The following is a 20,850-nucleotide window of genomic DNA, read 5'->3' as shown; positions in this document are numbered from 1 at the left end:
AGCCCATGACAGCAGAGACGGACTTAAACAACACTAGAGGCACTACCTTCATTTTGCAGACAACTTGTACACTGCATGTATTAAACTATTAAACTTGAACATACAACAATTAACAATTAAAGTTTATTCCAATTCTAGTGTGCAAAACCATGCTTATTCATTGAATCACAGAATGGTTTGGGTTGGAAGGGACCTTTAAGATTACCTGTTTCCAACCCTTCTCTGCTATAGGCAGGGATACCTCCCACCAGACCAGGCTGCTCACAGCCCCATCCAGCCTGGCCTTGGATGCTTCTCGGGAGGGGGCATTCACAACCTCCTCATTGGCAATGGTAAAAGTTCAAAGCAAAGAAAACAGGCCATGTATGTAAAAATATATCTGTTTAAATTCTGACTCATTTAGTGTTCACAACTCAAGCACTCAAGCATGATGGAATTTATACTATCATATTTCTCATAAGTTTATAACTTAAGAAAAGCTCATTTTTTCTCCACATCAGCTCTCACTACAGGACTTTCTTGATTGTAGAGCTGTGCTGGTTCTGCATAACATTCTTGAAACTGATTCCTTAGAGCAACCCCAGCTATACTTGCCTTAGCTATTAATCCCCCATAAGAGTGAGATTTATACAAACTGAAAGATTATCTGTGACTCTGAATTTTACCTCTTTGAGAAAAAAAGACGCTTAATGAATAAATAATTTTATTATAGCAAATTCTAGACTTTGGCTCAATGTGTTCCATCCCGCAGTCTAAACCCATCCCTTGCCCAGTGCTTACTCCTGTGCATGCTCTACATCAGTCCCCACAACAGTGATGTGAAGCACAGCTGTGAGGCGTAGGGGTGTTGTCGTTACTTCCCCCAAACTGATGTAGAAACAACTCCCTGGTGACTGCACAGTTAAGCTAACAGAGAGGTGCTGCAGTCAACTCAGTCTGACCAGCCTGAAGGAAGCCTCGGTTGCAGCAGCTGCCTGAGGGGGCCCTGTCTGTCCAGCTCAAAGCCAGGGCCCACAGTGCAGGTGGGCACCAGCCCAGGCAGGAACAAGCAGACAAACAACATCCTAGAGGCCCCTGCCTCAGGGGCTGTATGGCTTTGGCCTCGTCAGGCAAACAAACCGCCTTCCCCTTTTTCATTCCCTATCAAACATTGTCTTATTTGCATTCTGTATGTATTTTAACTAGATAAGAGTCACACCTCCTAAAAACTGAGAGTAGAGGTGAGGCATTAAGAGTCTACGCCCTGTATTTATGGATCAGGAAACAAATCACATCCTGTTTCTATATGATGGCACAGCACATAGCACCTGTGCTTATTTACCCCCCTGCCCTGCAGCACCTGTCAAAGAACAGGACCTATTTCTTCCAGAAGATGACAAGAGATTAAGCCATGAGTATTTAAAGCCACTCCTGAGCACAGCACAAAACAGCAACAATGCACAGTCACAGGATCCAGACTCACTCCCAACTACAATCTCATTTTGTAGCTGCTTCAGTACATGCACGCAAAACTTACCACCAACAGTAAGTTTGACATGCTTGTACTTCCCCATATTCCCACTACTGTGGAGGCAGCAGTAGGATTTAGAGAGTACCCCATATACTGCCAGAACTATCCTATTTGTGGTATGCTGTAAAAACACCCTATCTGACAATCCTTCTGAAGGAGCATTTGTAAAGCAGATGAGATGTTGTGCTATATAGTAGAGGCCAGGTTTTAATTCCCAGCTTTGCTAATAAGACATGGTAAAAGAACAGCTATCTGTGAGAGTGATAAATGAGAGGCCCTCCCAGGAAAGTGGAGCCCTGCTTAATACATGTTTCAGTATTCAGTACTAGTATTCAGTACCAGCACTAAAAAACCCAGCAATGCAGTTTGTGATCTTAAAACATAAAGGTGGAGTTGATAGATTATCACTGTCTTGTCCTTTCTCCTCTACAAACAGCGACCTTTCAGATTTTCCACACCTTTCATAGGAAATCTCAAAAGAAGAAAAGTTACACAGTTCTGGATATGAATGAGAGTGGGCCTGTTGCTTTATAATTCAGTAAACTCATCCAAAGAAAGTTCAATCAAGGCACTGGATCCACTGACACAAAAATGGCACATGGGGCTGGTTTTATTCTGATGCACTGTAGTCTAACTCTATTTCCTTTAATGGTCACCACATTTTACATTTTTGTGCTTTTCCAACCTCACTTTAAGCACTTAAATTATTTATTATAAGATATTTAAAAATAAGCATAAATGATCATGATGTGCAGAATGCTGGTATTAGGTTCAGAAACCATAGACCAAAATCAGCTTTAGTTATACAAACTCTGCAGTACATAAAGTGTATTTTGGGAAAAGAGGGCAGGGATAACTTATCCTTCCTCTCTACCTGCTGCACTTGGGGAAGAGTTATGAAAGCAGAGATTCATAGCGTTATGAACCCAGAGACTCATACTGCAGCAGTCAGGCAAATACACGATTCAGTCTTCTTACTTTATATCATAAAGAAAACAAAGTCCTCATGCATCAGTCCTTTGCATCGTCGGTACAAGGTGCTATCGCCTCCTTTGTACAGTTTTAATTGTATTTAGACCCAAATTAAAAATGATTCCAAGGCTTTTTACAAAAGCTAAGACAACACTGACAAAAAATCCTACAAAATGCAAAACATGCCTTTAATTAGAGTGCATTTATAATATATATGGAAAGTACTTAAGTATTTATTCCTCTGAGAGGTAGAAGTCTGATAAGATAATGTCAAAAGCAATTTTAGCTCAGATGAAAAGAACTTTAAAAAGTTCTTAAAACACTTCCATGATGATTTACTAAAATGACAGACATTTTGCAATTACATTGTTGAAATGAAGCAATGCACATCATCAGCTGCATTTTAAATGAATGTTCTCTCACGTTGCTATATTCAGGGAGCAGTTCCATAGCGACTTAAGCCCACAGTTCTTGTAAATGAAAGTCTACAGTGATGCACGTTAACTTGTCTCTCCTTGCCTGCCTGCTGTATTTCCACCTCTTAATTTTCCCCCTGTACATGAGCATGTAAAAGCTGATTTAGTTGCCATGACTGACATCCACCATTTCTTTAACTTGTCACTTAGTTAAGTCACCACACTAAGTTGTGTATAGAAGGATGCTAGAATATGTCTGAGAAATGTTGTTCAAAGGAAAGAGGGCGAACAGAAAATCTACATATAGTCTTACATGCAGTGAGACTGCCTTAAAATGCTACTGAACAGCAGTGTCTTTCACACAGGTAGAGGGCTAAGCAGGTAGAATTCAGTGCCTAGAAGATATGGCCCCAGGGCAAAGGAGGCTTGTGATTAGGAAGGAGACTTGCGCTTCGTTGGTTTGTGGGCAAGCCTGGTAAAATTGGATTTGCACCTCATACACAACTTTCAAAACAATTAAATAATACCACCTCAACAATTAAATGAGATGTTTAGCTATGAAACTAAAGAGGCCAAATTACATATTTTAATAGATAAAAATTACTGTGCTATATAAAGAGAATTCCTTGACTCAGATAAGTAACACAAAAGACAGAAGACATCAAATAAATCTAATTGGCTTTGAGGAGAAGTGGAACAGATTTAAAGAGCCATAGGTGCAACATCTGATCTTATATTTGTTTGCTCTGTTTAATTTTGAAGAGTCAGTTCTGACAAGACTGTTCCCTACTTAATACTACTGAAGTTTGCTGAACAAAGAAAAAAGGTCAATAAAAATAATCAGATTCTTTATATACCACCGTTCTAATTGTTTTTCCTTTAAATAATAATTCTTATTAATCTAGTAGCACAAGCTACCCAACAGTACTGGAATATGACCACACTGCAGTTTCATAAACGTTCACTAGATGGCAATAGATGGCACTGACTTGGAGAATGAACACCATTTTTTTCAAATTATTACATATACTTGAATAAAATGCTCAGTTTTTAAAGTGTCTTACACAACAGCAAAAATAAATGGTAGAGGTGGAATGCCGTTCAATTAATATAATTGTTCATGGGAGAATTAAAAGAATTGTGTTAAAAGATTATTTGAAGGAATTGTTTTAAACTGAATGCTCTGAATACACTGGAAGGTGGAGAAGATGATTGCAGTATTGCTGGTTGTTAGAATGGTCTTAAAATTAGTAAGTTCATAATTAGGCAATACAATTATTTCACTGAAGATCTGTCACGCAGGCAGAATAAATTAAGTTGATGCCCTGCTGTGATTTTAAATGCAAGACGGCTGTGTACAAAAATCTTTAAGACTCTCTACCTGCCTGTACAGGGATATGTCTAAAAACTGTGATACTCACTGCTCCACAGCCAACACTGAGATGCAAATTTCAGAGGGGAGTAATTACACCTAAACATGCAGTTGTAGGTAATCTGGAGGTTACAGCTGAAATGTCATTTTCTAAATTGACATCCGTGAGGCCCTAAATAAAACTGACCTCAGGAAGTATCTGAGCTGCAGTATTTCTGAAGTACCATTCCCAAAAAGGTGCTAACTGGTATTCACAAATGTATTTATACTGCTAGCAGAAAACAGCACTAAAAGGATCAAATCAGAAGGAAGATGAGAACAGTGCATGCACTTGGATTGGTGTGTACACGAGAAGGAAAGCACTGAAAACATTAGAAGAAATCACAGCCAAAAGTAAAGTGAAATTGAAACAACTTATTACATTTTCTTATTTCTGCACTCTGCTTTGTTTGAGATGGCAACTTGTGCTTTTCTCTACTTGCCTAGTGAAAAAGGACATTCCTTAAGAACTGAACCTATGTCAAGTGCCTACTTCAAAACAAATGCTTATCGATTTGTTAAAATACTGAAGGTTTAATGGACAATTGCATCTATTCAAGACAGAAATCATTTGATTACAATGTAACTACAAATAGAAATTTCCTTTTTTCTCTAATTCACATAAAAAGCATATTACAATTCATGTAAGGGAGTGTTTGGTAACTGTATCTTACCTGAAAAGCATGCTTTCTCAGTTTCTACATTCATATTATGAATGGAGCATCAAGGAAGCCTAGTTTGGAAAGCAGCTTTGTGAACGTCAGATTTGGCATGACCTTGGGCAATCAAACAACAGGGGGCAGGGAGTGCAAATTGTGGTCTGTGAAGATTATAGTGCTGACAGTACTGCTCTGAGTCTGTGCTGTTAATTAATTTGTGAAGCACAGTTAAGCTCTGCATAACAGCAGTTTGTTGCAAGCCTAGGATGGTGATAAACCTATTTCCCCGAGCATGAGGTGAATGGCAGAAATGGTTTTATTTCTTCTGCTTGCTGAACACAAGGAGAAGCTTGTGCTCCACCAAATGCACCAGAAGGGTCTTAAAGAGTTACGGGGAGTCAAGAGAGAAACAAAACAAAACAGTGCTAGCCAGATACTTTTCCTTTTATTCCCTTCTTTTTTCTTCCACCTATTAGTAAGGATTTAAACTTGAAAGAAGATATCTTACAGCTGAGATAGGAAAGATGTATTTAGATGTTCTGGATCTCATCATATACAATGTCTATAGTATTAATAATGCACACAAACAGAGCAATGTTATTAGTGCACACTTTGAAAAAGAGCACATAATTGCTTTTAATTACAGCATTTAGTTAAGTGTTTGAAAAATTCAATTTAAAAATGCAAATTTTCTACTGTTATTGCACACTCTCCAGGATGATTTTGGGAGAAATAAGTAGATATGTTCCCAAAGAGCATTACTGCAAATAGCTATCTATTAAATAAGGCATTATTAAGTCTAATTAATTCTTCACTATGCAAAGCCTCCAAGTACAGTCAGGTAGTCTTCCCTTATCTACACACCAGTAATTCCCCGGCACTTTCTCCAACGTTCTATTCTGGAATATACGGTACCTCTGCAGCTGCTGCCACCCACGTACCTTCATCATTAGCAGACAGTTTGCCATGGAGTACATCACCCGGCCCAGACGTGACCTCCACAGCTGAACAGAGGCTGCAAAATAAGAGCAGCTTGTGAATTTGCACAAATAAATTAGAGGTTCTTTTCTGCAATCAATTATCGGTCCTATGAATTACGATTCTGAAAGATCCCCCTTGTTAACATCACTGGGTTTTAGCCTAGAATTTATAATTCTCAGCTCTGCTGCATCATCAGACAGAAATGCTGCATCTCTCTGAGGGAATTACTCACACGGTTCTGGGGACCGTACACGATGGCACAATGCAGAGCAACAGACAGCCGCTCAGCCTTGAGCTCAAGCCAAGCATCAAGCGCTGCAAGAAGCCACGTATTTTCCAATTCAAGAACAAAAGGTGCATAAGAAGATTAAATTGATAATGAGCATCAATTTAAAAACACATCATCTACAGGACTACATGTGATAAACTCAAAAATCAAACAAAGCTAATGGCATTTCAGAGCCAAAGCTTGCAGGGTGAGAACTGTCTGGATCTGGGACTATTTGTGCTTGCCTCTGGCTTAGAGCTATGCAGGAAGAAATCTGCCAAGCCTGTCTGCTTTCCCCACGCTCCTGGAGCTTGCAGGCATTAAAAGCTGCAGCAGTAGGTTCTTCTCTCTTGCCCTGCAGACAGACTCCTGATGTTTTAAGAGAACAGTCCATAAAGATCCCTATTTTTCTTGATCTATTTCACTAGATCAATGCTAGAAATATTCCTCTAATCCTCAAAATAAACATGAGGAGCATTCATTCAGTGCATTTGGAAAATAAATGGGTCTCATTCAATCAGCTGTCAAGGTCACTGTAATGATTTGAGGAGGGAAAGGGCGAAAGGGCATTTTCTATGAGATTGGGATAACGGAGACCACTCGTCTGCATCCATACTGTAGCCTAGGCAGCTTGCACAGATAAATTTTTTTAACACACATAAGTGCCATTATAAATAAGAGAATCTGGTGGCATGTCCACTCCTCTTTGCTTCTCATCCTAAAAAACTCCTTTATGATTGGCAGAAGGGGGCAAAGGAAAACCTGTGAAGCAGTAAAGAAAATTGAAAACCCAACACCAGTTCATTGTGCAATGCCTGAAAAAACCACTTGCAGGTCCTTTCAGGCACACTTACAATCCAAACGTTTATTTTTGTTATTTATGGAGGGCTCTGTACTTCATACTGCCATCCATTTCAACAGGATTCCTGTGTGCTAACTTGTAAAACTGGCATCTTATATAATGCATTATCAGGCAGGCGATGCGATGCTCTATCTCTCCTCCTGTTGTAAAACTGCCAGATGAGGTGCTTTGTTTCAGACCAGAGGAGATGTATATGATGAACTGACTGGTGTGGCACCTTCTTACACCATCAGTAAGGAAACTAGTCACTAAGCATAATCCCCATAAGGAAGGATGGCTGCCTTCAAACAAATTTCCTAAGTTTTGCTTCAGCTTGGCCTTGCATGGGAAAAAAAGTAACAAAAAAACCGTTATCAGCCTCCTGTAGCTTCAAATGCAGTAAAGGAGCAGACAGGGAGCAGACATGGCTTTCATTGACAACAGCAGTCAGCAGTTCCCACAAACAGGACAGCTTCAGCAGCCTTGTCCCCTGGCAACCAGCAGCTGCTGCCTTTTACCCCATCCCTCCTTCTGAGCTCTTCTCAGCTCTGAAGGAGCAGCACTGAGGAGCCAGAAACTCACATGCCTGCAGGACACAAGATTATGACACAGCTAAGAAAAAAGCCCCTGTGCCCTAAAAGGGGATCTGACTCTTGATTTTAAAGGCACAGAGGAAAAGAAAAAAATACGAGGATATAAGGGACAAAAGTGGAGTAGAAAGGTAATAGGAAAATGAGGTAACCACACAGAGGCAAGAAGATTAGCAGATAAAGGGAGAGAAAAACAGACTGATACTGTGCATTAACATTAAATATCAGATTCTCTCTCTACTTTTTCCTAACTCTTTTTGAGAAGAGCAAAAGCCTTTGCGACATACACTGCTCACACATGCAGTAACTTTCTTAGGGCATAACTAGATGGTGTTTTAGTGGAGTACAGTGACACACTGAAAGTGCTTTATGTCCAGCCAAACTTGAAGGCCAGAACTTGAAGACAGGTCTGCTCCACTCCATGCAGACAGTTTTAGGGATTTGTTCATAATAAATGATTACTCTGCTAACAGCTATATCTGGCCACTTCCCACCTCAGAAGCAAATCTTAACTTCTCACATTCTTCATGCTATTTCCATGTATCATGTTATCACAGAAAGAAGTTGGTAAGATTTCTTCAGACTGTTAGCAGAAGCTGAACGGTATGATATTTTTAATGTCCATATTGCTAGGCACCGTGAGTGGTTCACCTAATCCATTAACTACGCCTAAAATATCATCTTGTCTTCAATTCTTAAGCGCACACAAATTACCTCATTAGTATAAATTCCATTAAAAAAAGAAAAAAAGATGCTTGGACAACCAATTTATCCGGATGACCTTTATGCAGTAATGTATCCTCCACTATTGAAGTTAAACAGCTAAGATAGAAGGAATAGGAAAAAAAAAAATCCACATAATTTCATAAAAAATGATGAAAATAATGTAGATGTAGATCTGAAAATAATGTAGATCTGAAATTCATTTTAATAAGTGACAGGCTTGACTCACCAAGTACCACACAGTTGCACTGAGATTAGACACCTGTACAGAAACATCCCAGGCAAGCATAGCCAATGCACGACAGCAGGAAATGTAGAGAAATTCCCTAACTTTTAGATAGAGGAATGAGAGGATCCAATGAGGCAACAATGAATATGAAACACTGATCTAACTGTGGCAGTAATACGCTTCTACATGCATTACTAAAGAATGGCAGCCATCTTCTTTGTTTCTCCTAAGTGGGAAAAAAGAAACTGATTTAGTGCATCAGTTTGATCATGGGTAAAAGTGTGAAATTAATTCTAGCAAATAAAAGTAGAAGTGTATCATTTTAGATGCCGAGTATGCCATGAGGTAACAAAAAAACTGCTTTAACAACTCTGGGGCAGCCTTGTGAAAACTTTCAGCATGCTTAGGCAAGTGATAAAACCATACTGCCTGTGAAAAAATGTTTAAAGAATACATACCTTGTCTGTTCTCCTGTGTAATGTTAGTCATACTTCCATCTTCAGCTAAGCCTTGTTCCAAATTTTCTAGTATCTGTAGTAAATTTTTTAGAGTAACTAACATGAGTTTTAGCAGTGCTATGTATTAAATGCAAATTATCTACAAATGACAGTCGACGTGAAAACCAATTCAAGCAGAAATGTTTCACCTAGATGCAGTTCAAAATTACTGATTATTACCGTAGCTAGATAAATTGCACAAAGAAAGCCATTGTATGGTAGAAGGATGTTAGAGTTCAGGTTTATGATACTTGCAGAACATTAAATGTCAGCACGCTCAAGGACCATACACATTTTGTTAAGCAAAACACGAAATATGTTTCACCAGAGTATGAATGTTAAAGACCAGAAAGAACATCAAGTTGATTTTTCTCAGAAAGCCATCTTCTCCTAACTCTCCCACCCTAACTGTGGGCTCTGGTTTCAGAAACAGCTTGTTCCTTTTGTCCTTAATGAAGTATTGGGTCTTATTCCAATTCCCTTCTCAAAATTTGGGTTCTATTGCTTCCTTTTATTTACTGTGGATTTTAAATCATCCGAATTGTTGAGTGAATGAAATTTGTTACATTATTGGGAGAAAGAGAATATGCACTTAATGAAGCTCGTGTCTTACACACTTAAAAAATGTGAATATAAAGTTCCATTTGAAATGCAGGTCAACTTTCCATTCTGTAATTCCATTGCAGTTTCTCCAAATCTGTTCTCTCTTTTCCCACAAACCACTCCATTTGTCCTTCTAGAGATTTATAACTTTGGTTATAGAACTCTGCTTGAGATTTCCTTCAAAAACCCATTAAAGCCATTGCTATTTAATCAGCCACTGTGGATAGGCAATTAGTGAAATATAAGACATATCCTTGTCTGGGGCCGAGCGCACTTTCAAAAACAGAGCTTCCATCAGGATAAGAAAAATTGTTGTTTTCCTCACCAGCAAAACACTCCAGTTATGCTCAGTGGTTTGTAAACAAACACTTAAAAAACCATAGGAAATACTCAAAAGCAAAAAGAGGCAGAATTAATCTGGCCTCAGACAGTGTGTTGGTACTTTCTGTAGTGAATGGAGAGCAATCCGGACCTCCAGGAAGTGAGTTGATGCCATCTTAAGGTGGAAAGGAATTGCTCTGAGAGATACCAACCTCTTTTCAGAGACCAGAGTGAAAGCTTAGTTAGGTGCTATAAAATTGGATACAAATTTTGAGAGCCTACAAGCAAACAATTGCACAGACATCACTGTTCAGTTGATAGGTGGCAAATCATGAGATCATAGTGGCATATCTCTAAGACTGAATCCCAGACCCAATCTGTCTAACAGTGTAGAAATTTGGACAACACTTAAAATTGAAACACCAAGTGCGTAAAGAAGACGACCTTGTCTTCTACAGGCCACAAACATCCTACCATCTATTTTCCCCCAAAAAACATCCTCTGCCTCTTCCCTTGGAAAACAGCTAGTGATCAGGTCTCCTTCTCAGCAAGACTCAGTGTTCTTACTCTTGAGATAGTCTTAATATAACAAGGTGCCTCCAACAATGAAACATATATTTTCTTGTTTAAAAAGACAATAGGTTTGTTTGAGAAAGCCTTTATCTGAAAATGCCCTGACTAATATCATCAGAAAAGAAATAATTAGATATTAACATACAATTAGAATACTACATTAAACATTCAGTGATATTACCTGGGGATATCTGGCTGTCACCTCAAGCTCAACGTAATTAAAACAGAACTCGGGGCTGATTTGAGGCTAATTGGTTTATTCCCTAGGTTTTTCTCCTTTTGCCTTTCCTTACGTGTAGGAAATCATCTGCAGTCTTTCAGTATTAGGGCATTTCCTCAATTTTCCATAAGTTGTTTAATAACAACATTAATGATTCAGGTAGCTTCTTATTGTAAGTTGTCCGGATTAGATGACATGAAATCCTTAATTTTAACAGATACCCTCGTCCTGCTTTTCCACAGATGGAGAACTATTTACTCTAGCTGTATCATATGGTCTATCTCCAAATATCCTTGTTTCAAACGTAAAGACATAGCACTGAACAGTTCTACTATCAATTTTAAACAAGACGTATACATGACCTATGGTTTTATGTTCAAAATATTTATAAACACACACTCATTAGTTTCACTGGCCAGGACTGTTTCACCAAGACTTCTGTTCCATCCCCTATCAATAGACTGTATGCTGCAACCACTAATCTACACACACTATCATCTGCATTCCTACCTTCCTGTCCTATGTATCTCCTTTCAATAATTTCTTCCTTCTTCCACAACTTTTCATCAGCATTTGCTTCTTACTCAAAATAATCTTTTTTAGGGTGCTTCTGGAATTGTGTTTTGGGTATTCAGCCTCATTATTTCAACAAACTCATCAAATAAGGGATCAGATATCAGATCCCCAGACTGAAATTATATATGAGACACAGAATACTTATGTGTTCAAAGTAACTGAACCAGAACTGGAAGCTGAATGAAAATAGAGAGGAAAAGCAATCTGTACTTAAAAGACTGAAAATTCATCAACCTAAATTAAAACAAAGGGTGCGAGATATGTGGAGTGCGTGCAGGAAGGGACACAACTCCTCATAAAGAAGAGTATGGAACTGCAGAGGGAGTGGCAGATGGTTGAGTAGCATTTTGGATTTTGGAAAGTTTTGCAAGGGTAACAGTTGCAAAGGCTTTTTCAGGAAGCAAGACTGTTAACCCACCTGCCACTACTCCACCCAGCTGGTAGAGAGCACAGTACTTCAAATACTTGAAGGATTAGGGTTAAAATCAAAATACATCACCCTGTGGGATACATGTAATTTATGGAGCTCTCCCTCATTCAGCTAGAAGACAAGCACAAACAAGGGAAGAGTTTAGTTCAAGCCTGATTGTTGTCCTTTTCATATTTTGGTCTCTGGGTAAGCATTTATTAGCAAGTCCTCAGCAGAATTAGCATTAAAATAATTGTATCTATGTTTTAAAATGAACACTGGAAAAGAACAAAATATTCTATGACCTGAATTACTATTGTTACTCTTACTGTTTGGACTGCTTGGAGTCCATTTACTTGTAAGGTCAACAACTCACTGTGGCAATCCACATTAGGGAGACCAGCAATAACACAGGACGAAAACTATTTCACTTAATTCCTCCCCTAAAATGTATTAGGCCTTCTGCATTACAGATTTTTTCACTCTTAAATGTTGAACCTATAAGCAAGAGATGTAAAATATCGGATCAGATCATGATCATAAATTTGCAGGGATACTGGAAAAAATAAAAACGCTATTGCCTTTACAGGGAAAACAAAAAATATGTTTTTCATTTCAGCCTCCAATTTGGTTCAGAAATATATAAGTAGGATGGGGGCTGAAGAGACTGAGTTACCAAAATAGTGACAAAGGAAATATGGTTAGATCTTAAAGTTGAATAGCTAATCAAGCATCTGCAGCACGTGTAAAACAAAAAGCAGGAGGGAATTTAGGAGGTTAAAAAGAGGTATCATGTAGGAATAACACAATCACGTTAAGGAAGAGAAACAAAATAGGAAGACAAATTTTCTTACGATAAGAATGCATTAGCATTAGCCTGGAATAGCCTCCCACGGGAAGTGGCCTCAGCTCCACAGGCTGGCTCATTAAAAACTGGAAAACAACCTTGCATTGCACAGAGACAGACTAGGTGAGCTAATAGGTCTTTTCTCTCTCTCAATTTTTATGACTCCAAGATCATCTCATTTACATAATGACTATTCCTATGCCCTTCTGTAAATAAGGATGACCGAAGATTATTTTTCCACTTTTTAAAGTAGGGAAGTAAAACACTAGAGGTTTTTGGTTGAAAGCTCCCCAATTAATTCTGTTACAACCCAAATGGTTCTCAAGCATCATATTTAAATATTAAGATTAATGTGTACATTCTTTATATTATTTTCTTGGTTATGCCATGGGTTTTTGTAAGCTTTATTCTTGTGCTTTATTCTTGAACATTCCTGGTGAGATCTCGTTTATTAGACAAATAGCATTTTATATTAAAAAAAACCCACAAAGCATATATCTAAACAATGGGTTTTCCAGATAACCCTACATGATTTGGAATGGTTAAATTATCATCAATTATCTTATAGAAATATATTTTTATTTACAAACTGTCCTTTTTCACACTCTTAATTCTATAGTAGTCTTTTAAAACAAACAAACAAAAAAAATACAATCCCAAAACCAAGCTCAGCAGTTTGACTTATACTCCCAAATGACTGCCATCTCCAAAACCAGCTATCCAGTTTATTTCTGAAGGATGGAGCTGAGATTCTGATCATTCCTGCACTTCATTCTTGTGAGCCCCTACTTGGAGTACTATCTAGGATGCTTAGAACAAAAAAGACATGGAGCTGCTGAAGCAGGTCCAGAGGAGGGCTGTAAATATGATCAGAGTGCTCATGCACTTCTCCTATGAAGAAAGACTGAGGGAGATGGGCTTGTTCAGTCTGGAGAGGAGAAGGCTTCAGGGAGACCTTATAGTGGCCATAAAGATGTCTACATGAAAACTAAGAAGACTCTTTATGTGTAGTGACACACAAGAGTGTAGTAACAGGACAAGGAGTAACAGTTTTAAACTAAAAAAAGGTAGCCTTAGACATAAGGAAGAAATTCTTTACTGCAAAGAGTGGTGAGGCACTGGAACTGGTTGCCCAGAGAAGTTGTGGATGCCCTATCCATGAAGGCTGATGGGGCCCCATACAACCTGGCTTTCATGGATGGGACCCTGGGCAGCCTGATCTGGTGGTTGCCAACCATTCCCACAGCAGGGGTTTGGAACTAGATGAATCTTTAAGGTCCTTTTCAACCCAAAAATCTCATGATTTTATGATTAACAACTGTTTTGAGCTAGCTAGATGCTGCTAAGTGAGGAAATAAACTCTCCCTTGTCCTTGAACATGTCTGCATACTGTCCTCTGTGTCTTGTCTGGCAAAAGAAAGAAAGCAAGAGAACTCCACCTTCCATTGCTCTATCAAGCAAAGGAAAGGAGGATGCTGTATCATAAAATAGAAGAGACTTAATTAGTTCTATTAATGAGTTCCTTATTTGTATCAAGATGGGACCAAAAATGTCAGAGTTGAAACAATGTTCTTTGCAAGGACAAGAAAATATACTTCCTTAATATCAAGAAAGGCCAGTGCACAGAGAATCTGTTACCTTGGTGCAGATTATCTTCATACTGTGCAGTCTATCAAGTGATTCCTGAGGATTACCGAGGTACTGTGGAAGTTCAGCATGTAAAATTCGCATCGAGAAAGGAACCATGGAACCTAGAATCATAATTAACTTCATTAAATGTGTTTGGTATAATGAGCAGTGCACAATTTGCCTACATCACAAAGGTATTTCTTACAAGTATACATGACAGAAAGTCTATTTTACCGTCATATTATTTTCTGTTCCTGATGAAAGAAAATAACAACCTTTTTCCTAGCTTTAACATGCAATGTTATGTTTTAAATATTAATGTATATATTTACATATTCATGTTTATTTAAATACATTTAAAATGATACATGTTTTAAGAGTGTAAAAATATATAACCACTAGTAAGAAGGCAAGAAAAGAGTGTCCCTCATTCAAATTTTCAAGAACAAGATATACATGGAAGTAAAATGTTTATTAAAGAATTTAATAAACCAAGTAAAATAAAGGACTGAAAAAATGGAACTTATGTTTCAGCTACAACTGAAACTACTACTATTGCTGCGAGCACATCTTACAATTAATGCAAAAGAATGAAGGTGGAGTTGTAGGTCTTAAAAGAATTAGGCTAAAAAGTCATAATATGCAGGCATGTAAAAGCCTTATACACTTGTCATAATAGAAATGTCTTTATTTTAATATTAGTTTGCTTTAATATTTATTATTCTATTTACCAAAGACAATCATCTTGGAGATTACAAGCATCCTGGCTGACTTCAGTTTTTAGGAACTTAAGGGAATCCCAGTACCTTGTTTTTCAGATAACTGCATATCTCCTTTATGCAGAGAATAACGCTGAACATGATCATAAACTGCTACTAACAACAACAAAAAAATCAACAACAACAACAAAATAGGAGCAAGTATAATTGGGGAAAAAAGCCTTGCAAAATTGCATGCTACCATTGTAATATTTTAATGTAATACATTTGCTTACTTTAGACATATTCTAAGGGGATTTCCTTCTCAACTCACCTCTTGCCTCATCTTTTCTCACAAATAGGACTCAGGAGCTTTTTAAAAAGATTTTTGCACCTGTTCTTAACAGGCTTATATGTCAAAGAGGTAAATGCTATGTACAGTGAGTAACTGCCTCTAGACATTTTTTGAAAGGTTGACAAAATTTTCATCACAAACCTCTTTCACTAATTATGACCTTCAGAGTACACCAATTACATCTACATAAATTCTCTTTTTCCACAGCTAACTATTCCCAGTGGCTTCCATGCCTGCTGTGTTCCCTTAAGGAAGTACACACAAGTTGCATGCATCATCATATGTGGAACAGAGATTAAGAAAACAAAACTGCCTTTCTTTCTAGAGACATTAAAAAGGTTATTGAAGAAGTAACAAAGAATGTGAACTGTTTTACATATTTATCTCAACTTATACTCAGTGTGACACAAGTGAAGGGACAGTCAGTGTGTGTGTGTGTTTGTTGTGGGGAAACAAAGGAAAGTATGGCAAAAGTAAGATTAAATTATGAGCCAGAGAACCATGGTAAAATTGCTTGGCAGACATAAGCTGTGAATCTGCATGGTAAATCTACAGAAGCAAACTTGACCCCAGGCTTGTTACCTTCATTGCCACGGTTATTGTTGACCAAGTTCTAATTCTGCCATGAAACAATAATTCCGCTAATAAGCAGTGCCCAAATCCAACTATTTTGGTACTGCTCTTCTGGAGAAAGTAGATTTGCCACTAATATGTGAATATGCATATATTGCTATGCTTTGCAGGATTTCTAAGTAAAAGGTAAAAAAAAAAAAAAAAGTTTTGCTCAAGTTGTAAAGCTTTGGATAATGTGATGTACAGAATGTAAAGAATCTTAAGTTTTAGCAACATTTTTTATTAATGACTGTGTTCCAGCACTCTCAACTCCGAAAAAGGCTGTAACATTCCGTTCTCTTGTAAAATGTGGCAAAAGGTCAACTCAATAAACATTCATACAGAAAATGTGAATTGGTAACAGAACAGCTCAACATACAGATAGATGAATATTTAATGGAGTGCAGATGAAATATCTCACATTATCCATTTTAATAAAACTTATGCATTTTTTTTGTAAAGCACTTTTTGGAATTGCATATTTTGTGAAGTACTGATCTTATATATTGTTGAATGAAACCATGCGATTATGACCCAGGCAATGGGAAGGAATAACCCATTATCAACCTACATCACCCAAATTGGTGCCAGAGGATGTGAGAATAATAAATGGAACTCCAGACCAACCAGACATCACAGGAATCTGATTTATTCCCTATTGCAACTAAGACCTCAGCCGCGATAAGAATTCAGAACTGATCATCTTTTATTTCTGAACCACTGAATATTTTCCTTTAAAGTATGTGACTAAAAAGCATTCCAGCGTGCCCCTTAGTATGTACGTCGAGTGTGATGAGAGATCTCACCAAACAAAAGCACAAAGAAGCTGACCCACGCTGTAAAGGGTAGGCTGTGTAATGATTTCTCAAACTAGAATTTATGACTGCTTCATGCAGGAGGCATTAAAGCTGTAGAATCCATTTCTTCTGTTTTGAAACTCGTGACATAACTAGTACCCTGCAAGTAATTTAGTGTGTAAGCATCCACCATATCCAACCACTCCCTTTCTGCTGCTTACTGCCTGATTAGAGAGGCTACTGAAATTATATTTAACAGCATTTCTGTCCTATTCCCCAGTTTCCTTATAATCCTTCTGAATAGCAGAATATTTTATCAGAGAACACACACAAAACTATTCTGCATGTTCTCACAAAAGTGTGGTAATGGGGAAAAAAAAAAAAAAAAAAAGAAACGAAACTACCATTTACCACTGTTCCCATCTCCAAGTAAGCACTGTTTTAGCAAAATTATCTGAGGTATGGATTATACACCTCATTTAGTTCCTACATTAGTAGGGCGAATGACTAGTTAAAAAGAATGATCCTAAATTTACTTTAGATTTGATAAAGCTTTCAATAAGTAGTACTTATTTAAAGTGTCAATAACACTTCATAGACCTCTTGGGAAAAACTATACAGCATTAATACAAAATACATGTGAAGAGATCCATTCATCAAAATAGCTCTGTTACTTCTGGTTACAGTTTTGTAAAAACTAGGAAAAAAAACCTACAGAAAATAGTGTGTACTCATGTATTCTATCACTGCATTGCTTATATCTATTATTGTACTCTATTACAGTAGTCAGAAGGATCAGCCAGCTACCAAAAACCTTTTCAGAAGGTGGATGATTATGATCCTCTGCTATCAAAAGACTCAGCAAGGTGACCTGTGTGTGCACCATGGTGGAAGAGAAGACAGAGCACAACGGGTTTAAAAAAAAAAAGCTCAGCAGTTTCATGGGGTGAATGGGAAATGAAAAAGGCAAAGGTAAACTGTAATAGGCCTCTTGTGATCTTCACCAGTGCCTCTTCAGTTCAGTGATAAAATGGACAGAGCAATCAAATAAGAGTGCTGACTTCAACACTTTCATTTAAGAATTTAACAGATCTCATAAGAATTAACAATACTTCAATCTGTTGTCTATAATGCTATTATATCATGTGGCAAGCTGTCATGTCAAAGGCACATCTTCTGGCCTCTTTTCTGCTTAAGAGACAACTGAAGAAGCCTGCTCCTCTGGTTAAAAATATATATTAAGGAGAGGGAAAAAAGAAACTGCACCCAAATCTACCAAAACACAGCTTGCACTCTGTCTTGCAAGGCACAGAAGTCAGTCCTTCTGATTTAAAAAACCCCACAGTATTTCCAGTATTTCTCAACTGTGTCAGGTGACAGATGAAACAGAGTTGAAACTTATAAAGGTAACTGTCACAAGTTCTGCTTAAAAAAAAACACAACTATACATATTCAAGACAGAATGTAAGAAACTGAATTACAAAAGAAAAATACTCACCAATTAAGTGAAACATGCATATGTTTTTAAAGGTGACCAAACAATAATTTCATTTGTTCAGTACATAGGTACTTAGTTTTCTAACAGATTATTCTTCCTGCATGTTTTTCACATAACAATGACAAAATGTTAAGTACTACATGGAGATGCTGCTAAAAAACCTAGACACACAGCAAATTTTGCTGAATGACACTCCAGAATGGTAAAAACTGAACTATGTTGAAAAGCGTTTGATATTTTGGACAGACATCTTGCTCTTGGAAAGCAAGAAGAAAATGTGCAGGCAGTGGAAACAGAGACAGGTATTGTGAGAAGAATATAAGGAAGCTGCTAGGCTGTGTAGGGATGGGGTCAAGAAAGCTAAGGCCCAGCTTGAACTAAACTTGGCAAGGGGTGCCAAGAAGAACCAGAAAGGCTTCTACAGTTACCTCAACCAGAAAACAAAAGTCCAAGAGGATGCATCCCATAGTGAGTGACAGGGGCAAGCTGGTAACAACAAAGAGAAGGCTGAGGTATTCAACAACTTTTTTGCCTTGGTCTTCCCTAGTAACTGCTCATCACACAGCCCACAAAGAGTTCAGAAGGAGGTGCTTAAGAAAGCAATGTCCCTCTTGCTGTGAGTGTAGATCAGGTTCATGACTACTTGAGGAGCCTGATCATCCACAAGTCTATGGATCCCGATGAGATGCATTCCAGAGTCCTGAGGGAACTGGCTGGTGTAGTCACCAAGCCACTCTAAGTGATATTTGAAAAGTTGTGGCAATCAGGTGAAGTCCCTGGTGACTGGAATAAAAGGCAACATCACACTCATTTTTAAGAAGGGTAAAAATGATGACCCTGTGAACTACTGACCTGTCAGTCTCTCCTCTGTGCTGCGAAAGACCATAGAGCAAATCCTCCTGGAAGCTATGCTAAGGCACATGTCAGACAGTGAGGTGATACAGGATAATGAGCATGGCTTCACTAATTCCTATTTGACCAACCTAGTGGCAAATTTGTCAAGATAAGGGCTTTTAGGTCTCATCTTGTATACTGAAATTAGAAGGAATTTCATACTGACTACATCAGCCCATGATCTCTGCCAGAACCTATCAGACAATGCCATCTACTATAGTCACATGTTACTATCAAGACTGTTTTAAGATTGTACCATAAACTATAAAAACATACAGTAAGAGACAAAGCCCTCTACAAAATAATGAAGAACTAAGGACATACTTTTCAGACTGCAAGAAGATAGCAGTATTTCTTTTTTCTCCCACCTCCTTTTCTGATCCTGAGAAAGAGAATTTGCTCAGCTTACTTTGTGATGAGAAGAAATTCAAGGATCCAAATACCAGCTCCTCTCTAAAGTTCTAATTGCTCAAGCAGAACATAAATATTTTACTGCAACTAAGACAGAAAAGGAAGAAAAAGTTAACAGATGAAACAATAATATGCATATCAAATAAACTGTTTCTGATGGGAATAGATGCATTCCAGATGGAAAGAGCAGACCGTAAACCATGTCTGAGAGTCTATAGAACACTGTAATTTTCACTTTACATCATCTAGTTAACAAGAGAACAGAGTCGGGAAGAGGTACGCCATTTGTTGATGACCCTAGTTGATCAATAACAATAGTGTTATGAAGGTCAAAAGGGAATGTTGTATAATTCAGTACAAAATTTAATTAAAAAGCAGATTAACAGCAGGGAAAAAAAAAACTATACTTGCTTCAGTAGACACAGTCACACTGGGAACAAACAAAACAAGAAAGAAAGATTGAGTACATTAACACCAAGCTATTACAGAAATAAATGTGCTTACCAGAGTAAGTAATTTGAGGGGAAAAAAATAATATTATATAGTCTGAAAGTTTTTCACCTGCTTCGTTTCTGGTAGGCTACATAATTATGGCACAGAGTATAACACAAATTTCTTTCCAAAAGGTTCCCGTGTAAGTGCATATGTAATACATGTAATAGCCCACTGGGGTTAAGAGGATTTTAGCATGGGATGACATTTGCAAAGTTATTTTAAATTGAAACTTCTACTCTAGTTTACTCAATACTAAATTAACAAGGCAATACAGCTTTTATGTATACTATCTCAAGGAAATATTATACACAAGCAGAATATCTTACAATTAAAATGTTTACTTGCAACTACTGGAGAATGGATTTTTGCTCTTTTTCATGTCTCAGATTTCTCAAAGAAGTAACGCCTTCTTATATAGCAAAACCATACTGACTGAGTTTAGATGATTTCAACAAAGGCACTACTCTCTAATTACTGTTATGTATTGAAATTTCATCTTTGAAGTTTAATGCATTTCTACCTTGATGTTTTACATTTCACCTCTGTTGACCATGCTTAGGAATTCACGGTAATTTTATCCATTATAATTAATAATGGAAAAATAGTGTCATTTTAAGACAATTCTTTTTTTTTTTAGCTATCCGTTCCAACTACAGTGACTCATTTTTTTTTCCCCAAAGAATATGACATCTGATTGTCACTTGGGTACGAATTACTCTCATTCATACATATGAGAGTACATATTATCCTGGAACTCAAGTCTTATAGGAGCGGCTGAGGGAGCTCGGATTGCTTAGTCTGGAGGAGGCTCAGAG

The 20,850-nt window shown here is 37.7% G+C and overlaps 1 protein-coding gene across 2 annotated transcripts in view; it reads right to left on the bottom strand.

The window, feature by feature from the left end:
• TRAPPC12 (trafficking protein particle complex subunit 12) overlaps window positions 1-20,850 on the bottom strand; it is a 44,159-nt gene that overhangs the window by 5,970 nt on the left and 17,339 nt on the right. For both annotated transcript variants that reach the window (XM_085217967.1, XM_085217968.1), the window contains exons 6-8: window positions 14,285-14,397; window positions 9,059-9,131; window positions 5,910-5,983 (exon numbers count right to left, since the gene is read on the bottom strand). In XM_085217967.1, coding sequence (XP_085074093.1) covers window positions 5,910-5,983; window positions 9,059-9,131; window positions 14,285-14,397 — 260 coding nt within the window. The remainder of the gene's footprint in view (window positions 1-5,909; window positions 5,984-9,058; window positions 9,132-14,284; window positions 14,398-20,850) is intronic.

The sequence above is a fragment of the Meleagris gallopavo genome, chromosome 2, assembly GCF_905368555.1.
Source record: "Meleagris gallopavo chromosome 2, MGAL_WU_HG_1.1, whole genome shotgun sequence".
NCBI lineage: Eukaryota > Metazoa > Chordata > Aves > Galliformes > Phasianidae > Meleagris > Meleagris gallopavo.
Note: the sequence above shows the minus strand (reverse complement) of the source record. Positions and strands in the feature narration are given on the sequence as shown.